This window comes from Dendrobium catenatum, unplaced genomic scaffold, assembly GCF_001605985.2.
Source record: "Dendrobium catenatum unplaced genomic scaffold, ASM160598v2 fragScaff_scaffold_760, whole genome shotgun sequence".
Classification (NCBI taxonomy): domain Eukaryota; kingdom Viridiplantae; phylum Streptophyta; class Magnoliopsida; order Asparagales; family Orchidaceae; genus Dendrobium; species Dendrobium catenatum.
This window is the reverse complement of record NW_021319222.1, coordinates 41,649-59,183: the sequence shown is the minus strand read 5'-3', so window position 1 is coordinate 59,183 and position 17,535 is coordinate 41,649. Positions and strand designations below refer to the sequence as shown.

The window sequence follows — 17,535 nt, the reverse complement described above, 5'->3', positions numbered from 1 at the left end:
TTAGATGTTACTAAATCCTATCTCGATCGTGTTTGGTTAGGCCCTGAATTATCTGGGTATGTTCAGCATGTTGTTTTGGAGGATTTCCCTTCTTTTTGTTCTTCATGTAAAAAATTTGGGCATTTTTTGGGTAATTGCCGTCATGAGGTTGATTTATCTATTTCGTCTAAGGTTGCTAAGAATGATTCTATTGTCTCTGATCCAATTCTCCCTTCTTATAATGTTGAGGCTGAGCAAGTTTTTTCTGTTGAACCCATTCTTCAAACTTCGGCTTTGGATGCGCAGCCTGTGGTTCAGGGGGTTGATTTGGATACCCCTCAAGCTAATTTAACTATTGAGAATGTGGTAATTGATGTGGTTAATAATGTGGACCTTTCGGGTGGTAAGGATGATGGTGGTGTGGGTGTTGCTGTTTTGTCCCCTGATGCTTTACCCTTTCTCCCTCAAGGTTCCATTTTAGGTGATTTAGATCTCCTTATGGTCTCCCCTAGAACTTGTCTCAGTGCTGATAATTATGGTGGTGCTGATCGTTTGTTGTCAGTGGTGTGTGCCCCGGCTGTTTTGGGTGAAATTTCTTTTAAGCCTATTGTTTTGGATTGCCCTCATGAGGCTGCTGCTCTTCCGTCTGATAATTTGGGTGCGGAGGTTTGTGAGGTGTCTTCTCACTCTAGTTTGCATCCAGTCTTGGACGACTATTTAGTTAACAATAATTTTGTGGATGTACTTATTACATTAATTGATCCTCAAAGTTTAGTGTATCATGTGGGGGACAATTCGGGATTGGATGTTCGTGTGCAATTGGATTGGGTACAAGACGAGATTTTGATTATTTTGAATCATCTGGGGATGAGGATCCGGGCGATTCTTTTTTCTTATTGAGAAATAAATCTCTTGTTTCTCTTGCCTCTCGTGGTAGGACTCGTGGCAGGGGTAGACGTGGTTGGTGATGGTGTACTTGGTTTTCTTTTTTGGGTGGCCCTTTGGTTGGCTGGACAAGGTATCTATTCTCTGGGCTGGTTGGGTGATTCTTTTGGTGATAGTGTGTGCATTCGTATTGGCTCTTTCAGTGGGCTTAAGTGCCTTTGGAGATCTCATTTTTCTTTTTTTTTCGTTGGTTGTTGCTAGGCAATGATGTGATTGTGGCTCGCTTATCCGTCAGCTTAGCTCATGGCAACCTTGGTGTTGATCTCGTTAGGATGGCTGCTTCGCGTTTTGGTCCTCCAATTGGACAGTCCGAGCTTGTCGTATGGGAAGTTGGTAGTCTCGGCCTTCTACTGAGCCCTCGGGGGTTTTTTTTTTTCTCTTGTTTTTGCATTTGCTTTTTGGATCTTGAAATCGCTCTTTTTATGGAATAAAAAGTTTCCTTTTTGTTAAAAAAAAAATTAGCTTTTTTAGTTTGTGTATGCAAGAAAAAGAAATGAAATCAAACAGTCATTTTTCTTTAGTAAATTTTATGGGAGCTCTATTTCATTAATAATTGTTTCTCTATAAATTTCTGCAAAAGGAATGCAGGAATCAAACGAGGCCTTAGTTGATAACAAATTTATTAGTTTACTAAAATCTTAGAAATTAATCTCTTATGTATCAAGTTTGTGCTTCAGTACTCAAATTATAAATAAATAAATAAATAAATAAACAATCTACAGCTCAATCCTTCTAATGATCAAACATTAATATAGTTACATAATCATGAAATTATGATTAATCCCATTTTTTATATTATATTTATTTTTTTAGTATGAATATTAATGCTACATCTCGCTATAAATTTAAATATTTTCTTATAAATATGATTAGATGGAGATCTTTAAGCTATTTTTTGCAGGAAAATATGATTAACATTTTAACATTATGACTAAAAAATGTTTATCATTATTAATTTCAAAATTATGAAAAATAATATACTTTATATGATTATCATTCAAAAAATTTCTTATTGATATATAAAATATAGATAAGATAGAAGATTGCAATGCTGTTGCATTGAAATCTGTTGAATTTCTTTTCAAATAAAAATAATATTTAAAAATTTATAATGCACATATCTCAAAATAAAATCAATCGTTTAAAAAAATTTAGTAGTTAAAATTTCTGCAATATATACACATCTTACAGTGCACATCGAGTAAAAGCTTATATGGGCCACAGACATGAGACAGCCCAAAAGATACTTGTAAGGCTGTATAAATGGGCTGGGCCAAGGTTCTAATATTTGGACAAGATGCGCGCCATTGTTGTTTTATATATAAGTTAATTAAAATTCTTGCTTATTAAAACTATCAATATCATTATTTGTAAATCATTTGAACGTTCTTTTCAGTTGAGTTCCGTGTCAAAGACATTAAGGTTTTTTATTTGGGACTATTTTTTTATTGGTTCTTAAAATAAAATTTTATAACTAAAATTAAAAAATAGTTCCAAAGGAAGCCTAAATCTAAAAACTAATGAAGTTTTATTATGATTCAAAAAGAATACATTTTCAAAAGGAGCACTATTGAAGATTAATTTAGAAGAAGAAATTTGATTAGGACGAAATTTAAAAATGATTACAATTGCAAATAGATTTTACGTTTTTCGTGTAAAAATATTTTTTAAATTTCATAGCAAAAAATGAGCATTATATTTATATATAAGTTAATTAAAATTCTTGCTTGGTGGAGTCTAGACTGTGTCATATAGCTGTCATCTATAGATGGTCCGTGCTTCGTTGTGAGCTTGGTGTTGGGGGCCTCCATTATTCAATCGCCTTTCATTGCTTATTCTAATCTGTTTGTTTCCATTGGATTTTACTATTTTGTATCACGGGCTGTTGGCTTTTACAAGTTTTACCTTCTTTTTTCTTTGAATAAATTTGTGTTTTTGTTAAAAAAATTTAATTAAAATTCATATTTCTTAAAATAAATATAATAATTATAATATATTTCAAATTAATTTTATTTAATATTTAAAAATAATTTAGATGTTAATTAAAATATTTAAAGTTAGATAAATTATTTAAAAATTTAAATATAGTTTTAAAGTATTTAAATTTGGTCATTTAAAAATAATGAAGAGCGCATGACCTATCAGCCATTTAGCCTTAGGAGAATACCTCAATTCTTAGGTTGTGTTAGGTTTGGGGGAATTAGGGGAAATGCAATTGAGACCACTTTCATAATTTTTTTTTTTAATATAATATAATTAATAAGGAGTTGATTTATTAAAAATAAATAAACAATTTTGGTCTTTTATCAAGGGTGAAATTAGAAAGAGCCTAGGGTGGATAATTGTCCATCTTAAAAAAAAAATTCCTTTGAAGAATAAGCATTCTACGTTTTTAACTATTTTACCTATTTTTAATTAATGTAATTGCTAAGATTCTAAGAAAGATTTTTTTTTTTCAATTTCATACATAAAATTATGAAATTCATAATTTTATTTTACCCATCCTCAAAAAAGAGGTTGATTCAGCCCTGATTTTTGTTCATATTTTTTATCTAACCTGAAAAAAATGTGGAGATTTATTAGATCATCATTTCGAGAGAGAGAGAGAGATTTGTGCGCATTCACCTAAATCATCCTATTAACAAATTATTATCATCTAAAAAATGAATTTGTAACATCATATATTTGCACATGCTATAATTGATGATTTAAAAGAAAGAGAAATCATGTGCATTTAGAAATTTGCAATTATAAACATTTTTAATAAAATCCAAAAATCATAATTCTTGACCTCCTCTAGTTGCCCAAGAGTAATTTAGACTTAGGTTTTGTTTGGGTCTACTTTCTTATTGCTTCTTAAATCTATTTTTTAGTTAAATTTTTTTAATTTTTTACTAGAAATCTGCTTTATTAAACAGTAAGATATCGTCCCAAACCAAGCCTTAGCTTGATCTCCGGTAATCCTCGAACAATAAGCCGCAAAATTTAATTTTAGAATTTTTTTTTTTTTGGAATGGGAGTATTTATCCGCTGCCACTTCAAAGGGAGAGTTTGGTGGCATAACAAATCCCAAGGTGGAACCTAATGAGGCAACCCACCGGCATCAAGCCAACACTTTCTTTACCCCACTAAAGAGGTGAAGCCGTAGTAGAGGGGATTCGAACCCGGGATGGGGGTTCCCTACCGTGCTCGCCCACTAATCACCCTAATTCTCGGTGGGTACTTTTAGAATACTTGTTTTGATAAAAACATTAGGAGTTTGACGGAAAAAAAAAACTGCATCTTAATTTTTATTTTATTTATTTTTTCGTTCTATTTCCTTCATTTATTTTTTGACTTAATTGAGTCTTAAAGGATTTGTTTTTGACCGAATGACAGATAACGAAAATTGTAAAGATCATGTGAAATGAATCATAATAAATATATAACATAGAACACAAATTTTAAATTAACAAAATCAATATTATTAATTTTGATTGTCCAAATATATAAGTTAGAGATGACTTGGAGAACTATAGGCCTATAACTTCAAACATCAATAAAATTGATAATTAATTACATTTTTGAATAATCAAATGAACTTTATTTTTAATTATTAGTAATTGAGAAATTATGAGGTGCTTTTAAACAGTAGATTTTAATGCTATATATAGCATGAATTGAGAGCGATTAAATGCACATATCAGATATTTCGATTAAAGGGTGGGAGAAGCAGAGCATAAGCAAATTTTGAGAAAAGAATTTGCAAATGTGAGTTAAATTTGTAATTATGTCTGACAATTGTTATATAAGAGAGAATAAATATCCATCATTACAATTACAATTAATTTGCAATTGATGAGGCTAAAATTAACATATGATTATTGTTGCGTCCTGTAATATTCGTGGCGGTAGAGAAATATATGGTTTAACGTCTTAGCATTGTACGAAGATCCAGCACACGAGCATATAAGTGAGAAGGTGTAGCATTCATAAGAGACACCAGAGTTTTTACGTGGAAAACCCCTGAAAGGGGGGGAAAAACCACAGGGTCTGGCCCAGTTTGAATGAATCCACTAGTATTTGTAGTCTATTACAAATGAGCCCTTCTTAAGGAGAAGGCCATGGCTTGATGTCACAAATGTACATCATATAGAGTGTATTACATGGTGGGAGTTACATATATATATATTTCTTTGGTCGGAAGGACCGTAGTAGGCGACGGAGGTCGGAAGGACCGTAGTGGGCAAGAGACCGGGGTCAGAAAGACCGTTGTCTGTTGATAGAGGCCGGAAGGACCATAGTAGGCGACGGAGGTCGAAAGGACCGTAGTCAGAAGTATTTTGGGAGAACTGTGGGCATCAGGTGGTGGCCTGGTGGAGCTCAAGGCCCCAAGTAGTGGTCCGACGGAAGTTTGGGCCTCATGTGATGTTTTGGTGGAGCACACGGCCTTTGATGATGATATGGCGAAGACAAGGGCCTCTGGCAAAGGTGAGGGCCTCTGGGAAAAGTGAAGGCCTCTGGTAAAAGTGAGGGCCTCTGGCGAAGGTTAGGGCCTCTAGCGAAGGTGAGGGCCTTAGATCAAGACGTCGGGCCTTGAGCAGAACGTTGGGCCTTCAGCAGAACGTTGGGCCTTCAGCAGAACGTCGGGCCTTGAGCAGAACATTGAGCCTTCGGCAGAACGTCGGGCCATTAGCAGAATGTCGGGCCTTGAGCAGAGCGTCGGGCCTTGAGCAGAGCGTCGGGTCCTGAGCAGAGCGTCGGGCCTTGAGCAGAATGTTGGGCCTTGAGCAGAGCGTCAGGCCTTCAGCAGAATGTCGGGCCAGAACGTCGGGCCTTGAGGAGAATGTCGAGCCATGAGCAGAATGTCGGGCCTTGAGCAGAATATCGCGGCTTAAGGAGAGCGTCGGGCCTTCAGTAGAATGTCGGGCCTTGAGCAGAGCATCGGGCCTTCAGCAGAACGTCAGGCCAGAACGCCGGGCCTTTAGGAAATGTCAGGCCTTGAGCAGAATGTCGGGCCTTGGGCAGAGTGTCGGGCCTTCAACAGAATGTCGGGCCTTGAGCAGAGCGTCGGGCCTTCAGCAGAACATCGGGTCAAAACGTCGGGCCTTTAGGAGAATATCAAGCCTTGAGCAGAATGTCGAGCCTTGAGCAGAGCGTCGGGCCTTCAGCAGAACGTCGGGCCAGAATGTCGGGCCAGAACATCGGGCCTTGAGGTGGTGGTGCGGCGAAGCTTTGTCGGTGGTCCAGCGAGGCTTCGGTGGTGGTCCGGCGAAGTTCCGGCGGTGGTCTAGCGAGTGTGAGGATCTCAGGTGGTGGTCCGGCGAGGTTCTGGCGGTGGTCGAGGAGGAGCTTCTTCCTTCTCTTCCTTCTCCTCTTCCTTCTCTTCCCCTCTTTTCTTCTTGCTTGAACCCTCTCTTCTGAAGAATGAGGGTGCTATTTATAGATTTTTAGGAGTGGCATAGCTTGTAAATAAGTGTGAGATCAGGGGTGAATAGGGAGTGGTTGAATGGACGGCCGATGTTGAATCCTACGATCGTGCATCGTTCGTTGGACATTTGAAGGCGTTAATGATGTCGAAATTCTACGATCTTGGGCTCGTTGGATTCGTCTCGTCGAGCCGTTCGATTCGAGTATAAGCTCGTTAAAATCAGACACCGTTTGGTAACTCAAACAGTGTTATGAAGCTTCCAACAGCGCTTCGGGTCCTTTATTTAGGCTTATTTGGGCTCGGATTGAGTCGAATTTGGTGTCGTTGGATTGGTATTTCCGAGACTTTCAGTTTGACTTCAAGTTTGCTGAAATTGGAGTTGAGATGGTCTCTGAATTAATTTTAGAAGTTTCCAACTCAATTTTGCATCGAGATTCGTGCCCGATCAAGATAATTTTTTGATGATGTATCAATTATATTGTAATGGTTGGAAATTAAAGGGTTAGATTCAACCATTTTGTAAATTTAAAGTTTTAATTTTTATGATATAATCTAATTTTTTAAACTTATTTAAATATGGAAATAGGTTTAAAATTAGCATCGAGAAAATGTAGAAAATGAATTTTGGTGAGTAGTTTAATTTAAAAAAAAAAAACAGTGTATAATTATATTTTTTTCTAACTATTTTACTTATTAAAATTTTATATACATATCAAGAGTAATTTGAAAATCATTAATTTGTGCCCTTACTAATAAAAAATTTTGGCTTCGTCCCTGCAGACAGTGGTCCGTCGATGGTCTGCTGTCAGGCAGTAGAAAGACAGTGGTCGACGATAGTTCACCGATGGTGATGCTTGTTTAGAACTATAGGATCCTTAAAGCCTCATGGCCCTATCTAATCTCTGGCCACAGGGCCAAGTTCCAAGTCCCGCTTCATGTAAGAAATGGAAGTCCAATTATAATTAAATTTTTGAGGTAATCAATATGAGTCGTCTGATTTAGCACTCTGAATTTGCCCCATATATTCTCTATATTCATGTGGAATGATTCAGCCAACTTTCACCCATAAACTGAAAGTATTTAAGAAAGTAATAAAAAATAGGTCATCAAGCTCTAGTTATTTTCTATCAAATACGCAAGGCAAAACTAACTTCGAGAATCGAGATGATTCCCTCAATCATAGTGTTTGTCAACCATTTATATGCCCAAATAATGTCAGAATTAAGCGATCTTAGGCTCGTTGGATTCTTCTCATTTAGGCGCTCAATTCAATTATAAGCATGTGATATTTGGACATCATATGGTCATCCAATTTGTGGTTTGAACCTTCTTATAAATGTGCTTTAGGCCACCAATTTGGACTTATTTGGGCTTAGATTGAATCAATTTTGGTGTCATTAGGTTCATCTCTTAGAGTCATTTAATTTACTATAAGTTTGTTGAAATTAGAATTTAGATGAAACCAAATTTAATTTTGGAAGTTTTCAACTTGAATATGTCTCAAGATTCGTGCTCGATCAAGGCAATTTTTGGCGACATATCTAGTAAATCTTGAGAGAATCAAAACTCAAAAATTGTTTGGAAAGACTACTATTAAATTTTATCAATTTCATATAATTTTTTTGGCAATTCATTTCAATATTTATGATATGTAAGGGAGCAATTCTTAATTCCATTAAATATTATGATGAATTTAATAAATATTGAATTTTAACCAATAATAATGGTGGGGCTGAAATGAGTTTTATCAAAATAGTAGAATTTTAAGTCCCAAAAATTATATATGGCATGATTTAAGTGAAGTCTCGACTAACTCCTTCCTTCAACTGGATACCAAACGGCTCCTTAACTAAAGAGATAGCTCATTTTTTATTTGAAAATATGTACTGCTGCATTATCACTGTTAGAACGTTAGCATCTCTATATATAATATTGGTCTTGCTGATTTGAACTCTCTTAAAACATCTTTATCAAACCAATTTGTCTTGCATGACCTCCGCTAAAAGACTAGTGATTTTGAATTTGTTCAAAGCTTTCACACTATGTTGCAGCCAAGCAACCTTAAAAAATGATGGCCTTTGTTTTTTTGTTTTTCCCTTCCATAGATATATGTGGTGGGCACTTTGAAGCTTGTATATGTAAGTTTACATGCATACTTTATGGTTTAATTATCTTTTTTTTTTTCTAAGTTAGATAATGTTAAGCTTGTTTATTATTATTTTTCTCTAAGTTATTAGAGTCTAGATTCAACATAATTTAGATGCTTTTACTCCAACTTATATCACTAAAATCAGTATTATATTAGAAGATAAATGATAAAAATTTTCTCTTTTAAATTTGATAATATTATGTTAGTTAATTTAAAAAAAAAATTATTATTATTAGGCAATGAATAAGGCTAGTTTTTTATTTATATGGTTAGATTTAAGCCATTTGTATGATCAAGATTAACTTAGGAAATAATCACAAGTGGCTTTTTATATAGTAGTATAGATAATTGTGAAGCTCGTGTGAAAAAATTAATATTTCTGTAAATTATTGTGAATATTATAAATATATTTAAAAAATACAATTAAAATGTTGATCTCCTAAATTTCTCACACATTAACATTTATGATTGTAAAAATAGCTTCTCATCATAAAAATTTCTAAAAAAAAGTAGAGAAAAAAAATATTAATAAAGAAATAATCAAACAAAATTACACTTAAAGTCCCAAAATTTATGAAGTGAAAAAGATATTCTATATAGATTCTAAATCTAGAAAAAAAAATCTCTCTCTCTCTCTCTTTGTGACGATGAAGCACTGTCCTTATGGTAGTGAAAAATCCGGTCGACCTGGCATGCAACCCACACCAATTTACACGGGCCAACACTTAAGGCTTTCACTGCTTGTCAAGGGATTCGAACTAGGGACCTAGGTTTTGCCCAGCCGGCTCTTCACCACCTGGACAAACAGCGGTGGGTTCTCTCTCTCTCAAAATGCTAGTGTGATCCACCTAATCATTTTTCTTTTCACATAGTGCATGCCTATTTTCTCTATATAAAATCTGAATTGAATTCCACGTGAACAGACTCTGCTTGCAGACAGAAGTAATTTTCCAACTTTGGCCATTGAATATTCATGGTGAGTGATTCTGTCAGACATTTGTTCCAAATCTTTCAGGTGGCAGCTGCCTGTGATATCCAGCAAGTCAAAACTTTACAGAAAGTAGCAGAAGCCTAACCAAACTATGGTAAGATAACATAATTAGTCCCACTTTGGGCATCCATGCTTTTTAGAAACTAACCAAAAGCGAACACAACACTGGTTAAAGAATAGCAAATGAATATAATTATGACATCGGTGGCTTTTTAGCATATTGAAATGCCGCACATACAATTAAACTGATTTAAAAAAACCCACCCATATTTAGTTTGCTTGGTGGGCGAGTACGTGGCAGTACCTCATAAGTGAGGCCCAATCTAGATCAGCTGAGGATTAGTCACGCTGCCAAGCACTCTTTTGCGAGTGACAGCGGTTGGATACCCCGTTCCAAAAAAAAAAACGCCTTAAAAAGCTTAACGAAAAACGCATATAATGAATAAAAGCAACATCTAGAAACCCAATAGCCCTTTTTTGCCCCAAGTTCCAAACACTTTTAGCGTTAGCTTTAAGCATGATTGTATCTATCAAGAGTGAATCAAGACTAAGCTGGACACGTAAGTGGCCACTTTTCTTTTTTGTTCCAGAAGTTTAAGCATATAGGCGACGGATGAGGGCTGGTTATTTTATATTTCTATATTCATATATTGGAACGATACAGTTTGACATTGAATTCCCAAATTCACATGTCTTAACATTCACCTACCACCAGTCACATATCTGTTTTTAATAAAAAAAATTAGCATATATATGCATGACGTGTATTAATATATAGTTTTTTTTAACAATTTGATATAAGACTAAACTCAATGTATCAAATTTTATAACAAATAGAAAGCTCATCAAGTATTATGCATGCTCTAAAAGCTCATACCAACATTCTCATATCGCTGCCGCCAGCTGCCGTCACCACCTACCTCTATTTGTCAACCACCACCCTCCATTCCAACTGCCACGCTTGCCTCAACCGCTGCCAACCACCACTCGCACTGTCAGCTGCCGATTATGATTTTTTCGATCTCTTTCATCAGACAACAGTCTTTCTGACTAATGTCGTCTGCCATCGATCTACGGTCCTTCTGACATCAGTTGTCAGACAACGATTTTTTTGCCACTGTCGCCCGCCGACTACGGTCTTTCCGACCTCCATGGCCAGACTACGGTCCTTCCAACCTTCATCGCCAGACAACGGACTTTTCTGATCATTATCGCCCACCGACTATAGTCCCTCCGACCACCTTCCACCAACCATCAGATATCACCATCATTGAGTTTTACACTACATTCATTTTACTTTCAATTTCGTTTATTTTACACTCATCCAAATAATTTTAGTTTTACGTTATATTTTATTTTCCTCTTCGTTTCTTTTTCATCAACCAAACGGCCCCTTAACTTCGTCAAATGTGAGATTATGATCTTGTCTCTGCTCTCATATGTAAGACACATCAGCTACATGTATGGTCCATTATGATAAAAAAGTCAAGAACTTTGAATTAAAGAAAAATATTAATTCTCTGAGTTCCTAGAAGAGGCAGAAACAGAAGCCAAGTAGCTTTACATTGAAAATGAACCGTTAACTCTTTTTGTCACACAGAAATCAAACATAAATCTTCCAAAATCAACTTCTTCGGCCGGTAATGGTCCACAGAATTGAATTCTACGGCAACAGAATTTTCACTAAGTTCAAAAAGTTTACCAGCTAAGCCTAACTTTGTACAACTGTAACCTCAAGCTCAAATTTGTGGCTCGATAAACTTAGCTCATAAATTGATTAACAAGTAGATTCGATCCAGCTGGCGAGCCGACTCAGATAACTTAGGTCCCTAACCCTAAGTCTACGTTCTTTCCTTGAAATTCTTGAAAATATTAACTTCCACAATTAACACCTGCTGGTGTTTCGTTATTAAAAAAAAACGTGACAATTTAACATTAAGTGTCTTGCATTAATTGCATCCTTTTGTTAAGTTTAGCATAAATATTTTAAGTCAAATTTTTTCTAAATTTTAGTAAGAGAATAATGCGAAAACATTCTACATAGTTACAGTGAACTTCACAATGATTGTAATTGTATTGTGAGCCGAGGGACAGAGGATTCATAGTAAACATTGCGGTGTTACCATTTGCATTTATTGTGGGGGACCTCACAATGATTGTATTACATGTTGCAAAACAATCAACATAACTAATTTACATAATTTGGCGGATCTCACAATGATTGTATTGTGAGTCCAAAAAAGGGCAATAAAAGGAAAAATAATTAGTAGGCGATGTATCCTTCCTCCCTTGCATTCGAATAAGTAGCCATGCTTTACAACTAGCCGTTGGAGGCATTTCGTCAAACACCTTTGTGGCATCTCACGCCCTGCCACCGTCCTCGTCGGCAACGCTCCATAGCCGCACCGGAAGGCCGTGCTTTGGGACCGGAAATGGGCAATACTCCACCTCGCTATTTGATCCCACCACTTCGAACCTGGACCAGTAGAAAGCCAATCTAAGAGTTTATTTCCTTCCAATCACTTGATATGAATCTCTTAGTGAACCAATAAATTAAAGAACTTGTAATTAAGAAGATCTAAAAAGCATTAATGTACAGTCTGAAACTGACCTATATTTGGTCACCAAGTGATGGATGAAGATCAGCATCTGAAGCTTGGCAAGCTCGTTCCCAGGGCAAGAATGAACTCCATTTCCGAAGGGCAAGAAGGTGTTGGACTTTGGAGAGGCCTGCAAAAGTTCTAATTGCTTTAGCATTACAGGTCATTACTGCTTTAAAAATTAAGATGCAATAGAAAAAAAAATTCAAATATAGTGTATGTTAGAGACAACTTTTTCATTATTTTATTTTTAAGGCCACATCTACAATTCAATTTGGTTATTAATTTCTCCTTATTTTTCAAAAAGAAATTAAGGAGAGTAAATCGTTGGATCATTTGAAGAAGAGGATGTTTGAAGGATTTCTAAGAACCAAATAACAAGCCAAGCTTAAAGTCTTCAATTCATATAATATTCATCAATATCCTTCTTACTACAATACTTTACTTATTTATAGACTAATAAGATCATTCTAGAAATTTGTAATAAGCTAATCCTAAGAAACATTTTTAAGAATATTCTAGAAACTAGTAACAAACTTAAATAAACTACTTCTAAGAAATACTATAACTAATATTCTCCGCATCAAGGCTGTTTTACGGTAGCTTTAAAAAAATAACCATACGATTTAGGCTTCCTATGGGACGGCTTTCTTAATGATTTATAAAGCAGTTTCTTAGTACAAAAATAATAAGAAAGCTGTCCTAAATAAGACCTTAAAAAAAATTTATTTATAATATTAACACTCTTTTACCACAATATCTTAATAATCATTTTCATAAAATTCTACAGTCATCTCAAGTAGATTCATTATTTCCTGATTATAAAAGTGCAGCGTCAACTAATATTTAAGAAATTAACGTGACACCCATTTAAATGAGAAAAGATTTGGGGGAAGGCACATACGTCGAATCTTGAAATGTCAAACTTGTGAGGATCTGGAAAAAATTCAGGATTGTGATGAATATTTCTGAACAGAGGCATCACTTTCCATCCCTTAGGGATCCGGTACCCTGCGCACAAATAATTAAAGTTTAGCTTATATACTAATCTAAGGTAATTAGGCTAACTAATATGAGTTTAAGTTCATTAATTAATGAAATCAACACAGACTTTTAAATTGAATTAGCTAGCAAGAAGAGTGTTAGTAGTTCAATTACCTTTGTACTCGACATCAGCAACTGCCTCTCTAAATGTGAAGGAAATGATGCTTGCCATCCTCAGGCTTTCTAATATAACCTACACATGCAAGAGAAGAGGACATCTGTAAAACTGCATGGCTTGAAGACTTTTCAAAATCAACTCTTTTAGCATATTAAGATTTCATTTGGAATAGTTTTTTTGTTGCTTCTTAAAGCAGCTTTTTAGTACAAAAAACTGCTTCAAGAAGAAGTTAGAAAACCGTCTCAAATGATAATTTTTTTATTGTTTCTTAAAACAACTTTTTATATAAAAAATTGCTTTAAAAAATAGTAAGAAAATCATTTCAATCGAAGCCTAAAAAATAAAAGTGTTGAGAGATTTCGAGGGACGGCAAACATAGAATTTATTAAATTGTTTGGACATTTACTTGTGATCTTTAAGAAAAAAGTAATTGCTGATGTAGAGAATCTCAACAGTTTCCAGCTTGAAATTTCATAAATTATGATCCTCATTATTAAGAAATTCATTTAATATATTTTGAGCATTTTGTATCAATTTGTTTGTCGTAATTCCTCAAAGAGCACATATTTCTTCTTCTTTTTTTTTTTGTGCCATCATTACAAAAAACCATTAATTAAATTCCATAAATATTAGATCACAGCGCATAGCTCACAGTTCTTTAATGTGAAAATTTTGTTTTGCGTGCAGTATTCTGTAAATGATAGCGAGTTATGCCCACCAAAAAATTAGGTCAGGATATCCATATCAAATTTTTTGCAAGTATTTTGAGATGAATATATTTAAAATTATATATGTATTATAAGTATTCCAAAAGAAATTCAATAACTTTAAAAGTCTATTTAGGATGGCTTCAACATTTTATAAAATTAATTATGAAATTACTCTAGGAAGTGATTATTATAATTGTAAAAAATAGCTTTGTACTATAAAAATTTTTATGAAGTAATAAAAAAGAAGCAAAAAAAAAAGTTGTCAAATAAAATTATAATTCCTAAATTATATTAAATATTTTGATCAACCAAAGGTAATAACAATATTGACATAGAAGACTAATTAATGAGAAAAATAATTGGCTGATCACCAAAATTTTAATTATGCAAACTTTTTTTATATATTATTATTTCATATGAAATCAAACTTAAGAATTATAGAATTGATGTTGATTTAATATTCTAACTAAAAACATTTCAAATCATTAACCGTATAATCAGCTGGTTTGATCAATTATTTTTGAAGAAATTAAAAAAATACTTGACTTATGATATCGCTGAATTCCAACCTACCCTGTGCGTAAGGCTCATGCTCCTACTTTGCGCCCACTCCAATGGCCGACTTCCGCCTCCATTCAACTCATACACCGCCATCTGTTCAGCCTGCAAGCAAAGAAATCAAAATCAACACAGCTCGATCATTTATAGTTATGAGAAATCAAACACGTTTGTCTAAATTTCTACGCAGGAACAACGACGCTTGCCTACCTTCACGGCCTCCAGTATCTTCGGATGATCATGGAGGTACTTAACGACCCACGTAAGTGCACTCGCAGTAGTATCCTGAGCAGCAAATAACACGCCAATAATATTATCAGAGATCTGCTCGTCACTCAACTTCTCGCCCTTATCATCTCTCCACTCCATGAGACAACTCAATAGATCCTTTTGAAAGTTCTTCATCCCTCCATGAACCACCCTCCTTTCCTTCACGACCTCTCTCAGTATCCCCCCAATTCTCTTCCTCGCATTCATCGCTTTGCTGTACAGCGTTCCCGGAATGCAGTTTGGAAACGAGTTGTAACCCTTGTCGAGGATGAAGTAGTTTTGTCGCAATTCGGTTTTTCCAAGGTGTTCGACGAAATGCTCGCCGAAGATGGTGAGGATGCCGATATCGAAGGAGAGGTTTTTGAATGCGCGGAAGGAAGGGAGGATGTGGCCGTTCCAGGAATGGAGGGTGGAGGAGGAGGCGGCGTCGATGGCGGGGATTAGACGGCGAACGGAGAAAGGTGAAAGGGAGGCGCGGACGAGCTTGCGGAGGTTGGTGTGGTAGGAGCCGTGGTGGAAGAAGAGAGCTGAGGGACCGATTAAGCGTTCCTTGCTGCGCGGGTAGGTTGGCTTGAAGAGGTGGGAATGGGTGACGAGGACGAAGCGGGCGGCTTCGGGGCTTGCCAGCATAGCGCAGGGGTAGCCAAGAAGGTGCGTTTTGCATATCTCACCGTGCCTGATTTAACAGAAGAGAGAAAAAAGATTGTTGAATTATAGCCTGCGTGCGTGGAGAATATGTATGTTTTACAGTTTTAGTTTAATTTTGTGGTCGAGTTGTATAGATGGGAAATTAACTGATAATAGGGGTTGCAACATGTATAACAAATTATTTGAAAAACTAGCCATGTAAATAGTTAACATATAAACATTAAAATAGGAAAAATTGAGTCAAAATCAAAATTTTTTGTTTCTTCGTTTGGGATGAAAATCTATTTTAAAAAACAGTAAGAAAGTCATCTCATTATGATAGTGTTCTTACTGCATTTTAACACAGAAACTTATAATTCAAAAACTTTTTTATAAAAAAGCTGTCTTAAAAAAAATTGTCCCAAAATAAAACGTAATTCTCAATTTATGAAATTTATTTTGAGATTAATATAACATTTTGAGAAATTTGTGCTGCCCTCTCTAAAATAAAATTTAAAACTTTTGAGATCAATCTAATTACTCAGTTTTTGAGATCAATCTTAATCATAATTTTATGGAAATATTCTTATTCAAAAATTTTCTCTGTAAAATTGCAAGTTTAAACAATGGAAAATTCTCCCAATTTTTTTTCAAGAGATATTACCCGCATAAAATAAGGAAATATCAAATAAAGATTAAAAATAAATAAAAAATTATATCAAAAGCAATTTTAATTTCAATTAAAAAACAAAAGCCATATATTGCAGGGAAGAAAATTCTAGTAAACTGAATTTTTAAAATTAATTTTTTTTAAGATAGTGTTATGCATGAATAAACACGTATATTGCACTAATCATAACGTAAAATCCAAATTTTAAAATTCACATTTTTTTTTTCAAGTGTAAGTGTACCTTTGTTGCCTGGTGGCGAAGAAGTTGTTGGGATGCTGGGAATAAAGCTGGAAGGTCTCGCCTATGAGGGGCCATCCCATGGATCCCGGCGGCAGCGGCAGCTTTTCCGGCAGTGGTTCTTTCCTTTTGCAGCTCTCTATCATCTTGATCAAGAGAAGAGAAACCAAGCAGAAGGCAAGAGGAACAAAGAAGGAGCAGAATATGATCAGAATAGTGTGAAGAATCGATCCCATCCTTGCAATGGTGTAGTAAGCTCTATGAAGAAGATGAGTTGTGAGGCTATAATCTCACATGGAGTTTTAAAAGATTAGGTGGGTTAAGGCCGACGAGAAGATCGAGCTCAACTGTGGAATTCAGCGGGAACATGCGTTACGCTGCATTAGTTTATATAGGCCAGAGGATGAGGTGTCGAACGGCTTTGCAGTCGTGCACAAGTGGGGGTCTTCAGGCTGAAAGCAAATATCATTTTTAAATTGTTTTTTAATCATATATTTTCAAATTTATCTCTCATCATTAAAATAAATTAATTTTAAAACCAACGCAATACTTATCAAGTAATTCACATTTAGGGGACTTTTTTATTGCTTTACAAAACAAAATTTTAATACAAAATTAAAAAAGTCATCCTAAACGAATACTTAAGCTATATTTGCACAAAAAAACTGCTTTAAAAATCGGTATAGAAGGCTAGAAGCCATCTCAAATGAAGTCTTAATTAGGCTTTGTTTGAGACAGTTTTTTTGCTGTTTTTTGAAACAATTTTTTAGTTAAAATTTTTTAATTTTTATAGAAAAAAATTACTTAAAAAACAGTAAAAAAGTCATCACAAACGAAGCCTTAATCACCTTTTGATATGTGACGTGTATCTATATGGAATTTTTATATCAAGATATCTTGATAAAATTAAATAAAAATAGCTAAAAGCCTATTAATTTATTTTAAAATGAGTATAATATATGATTAATTATATTATATTTATTTTTGAACATAACATGTCTAAGTGATAAAAATAGAAGGTAAATGATACATCTAGAAAAAAAATTTATGGCTAGCATAAATTTCAAGTCAAATTTTAATTAGACATTTTTATAATTAAATTCAAATCACATATTGGATGCCGGGAGAATACTTGTCATAAAATAATTTCTATTTTAAATATTTTTATAAAAAATTAAAAAAATTATTTTAACCTAATTATTTTTATTATCTTTAGTTGATGAAAG

The 17,535-nt window shown here is 34.6% G+C and overlaps 1 protein-coding gene across 1 annotated transcript; it reads right to left on the bottom strand.

Moving 5' to 3' along the window:
- Nucleotides 1–11,518: 11,518 nt before the first annotated feature.
- Nucleotides 11,519–16,651, bottom strand: LOC110097017 (abscisic acid 8'-hydroxylase 3). Its single transcript, XM_020823222.2, has 7 exons — nucleotides 16,313–16,651; nucleotides 14,715–15,450; nucleotides 14,520–14,609; nucleotides 13,233–13,311; nucleotides 12,979–13,085; nucleotides 12,086–12,204; nucleotides 11,519–11,950 (listed from the first exon to the last, which is right to left on the bottom strand). The coding sequence occupies exons 1-7, from the start codon at nucleotides 16,543–16,545 to the stop codon at nucleotides 11,836–11,838; spliced, it is 1,479 nt and encodes a 492-aa protein (XP_020678881.2). The 5' UTR covers nucleotides 16,546–16,651; the 3' UTR covers nucleotides 11,519–11,835.
- Nucleotides 16,652–17,535: the final 884 nt, after the last annotated feature.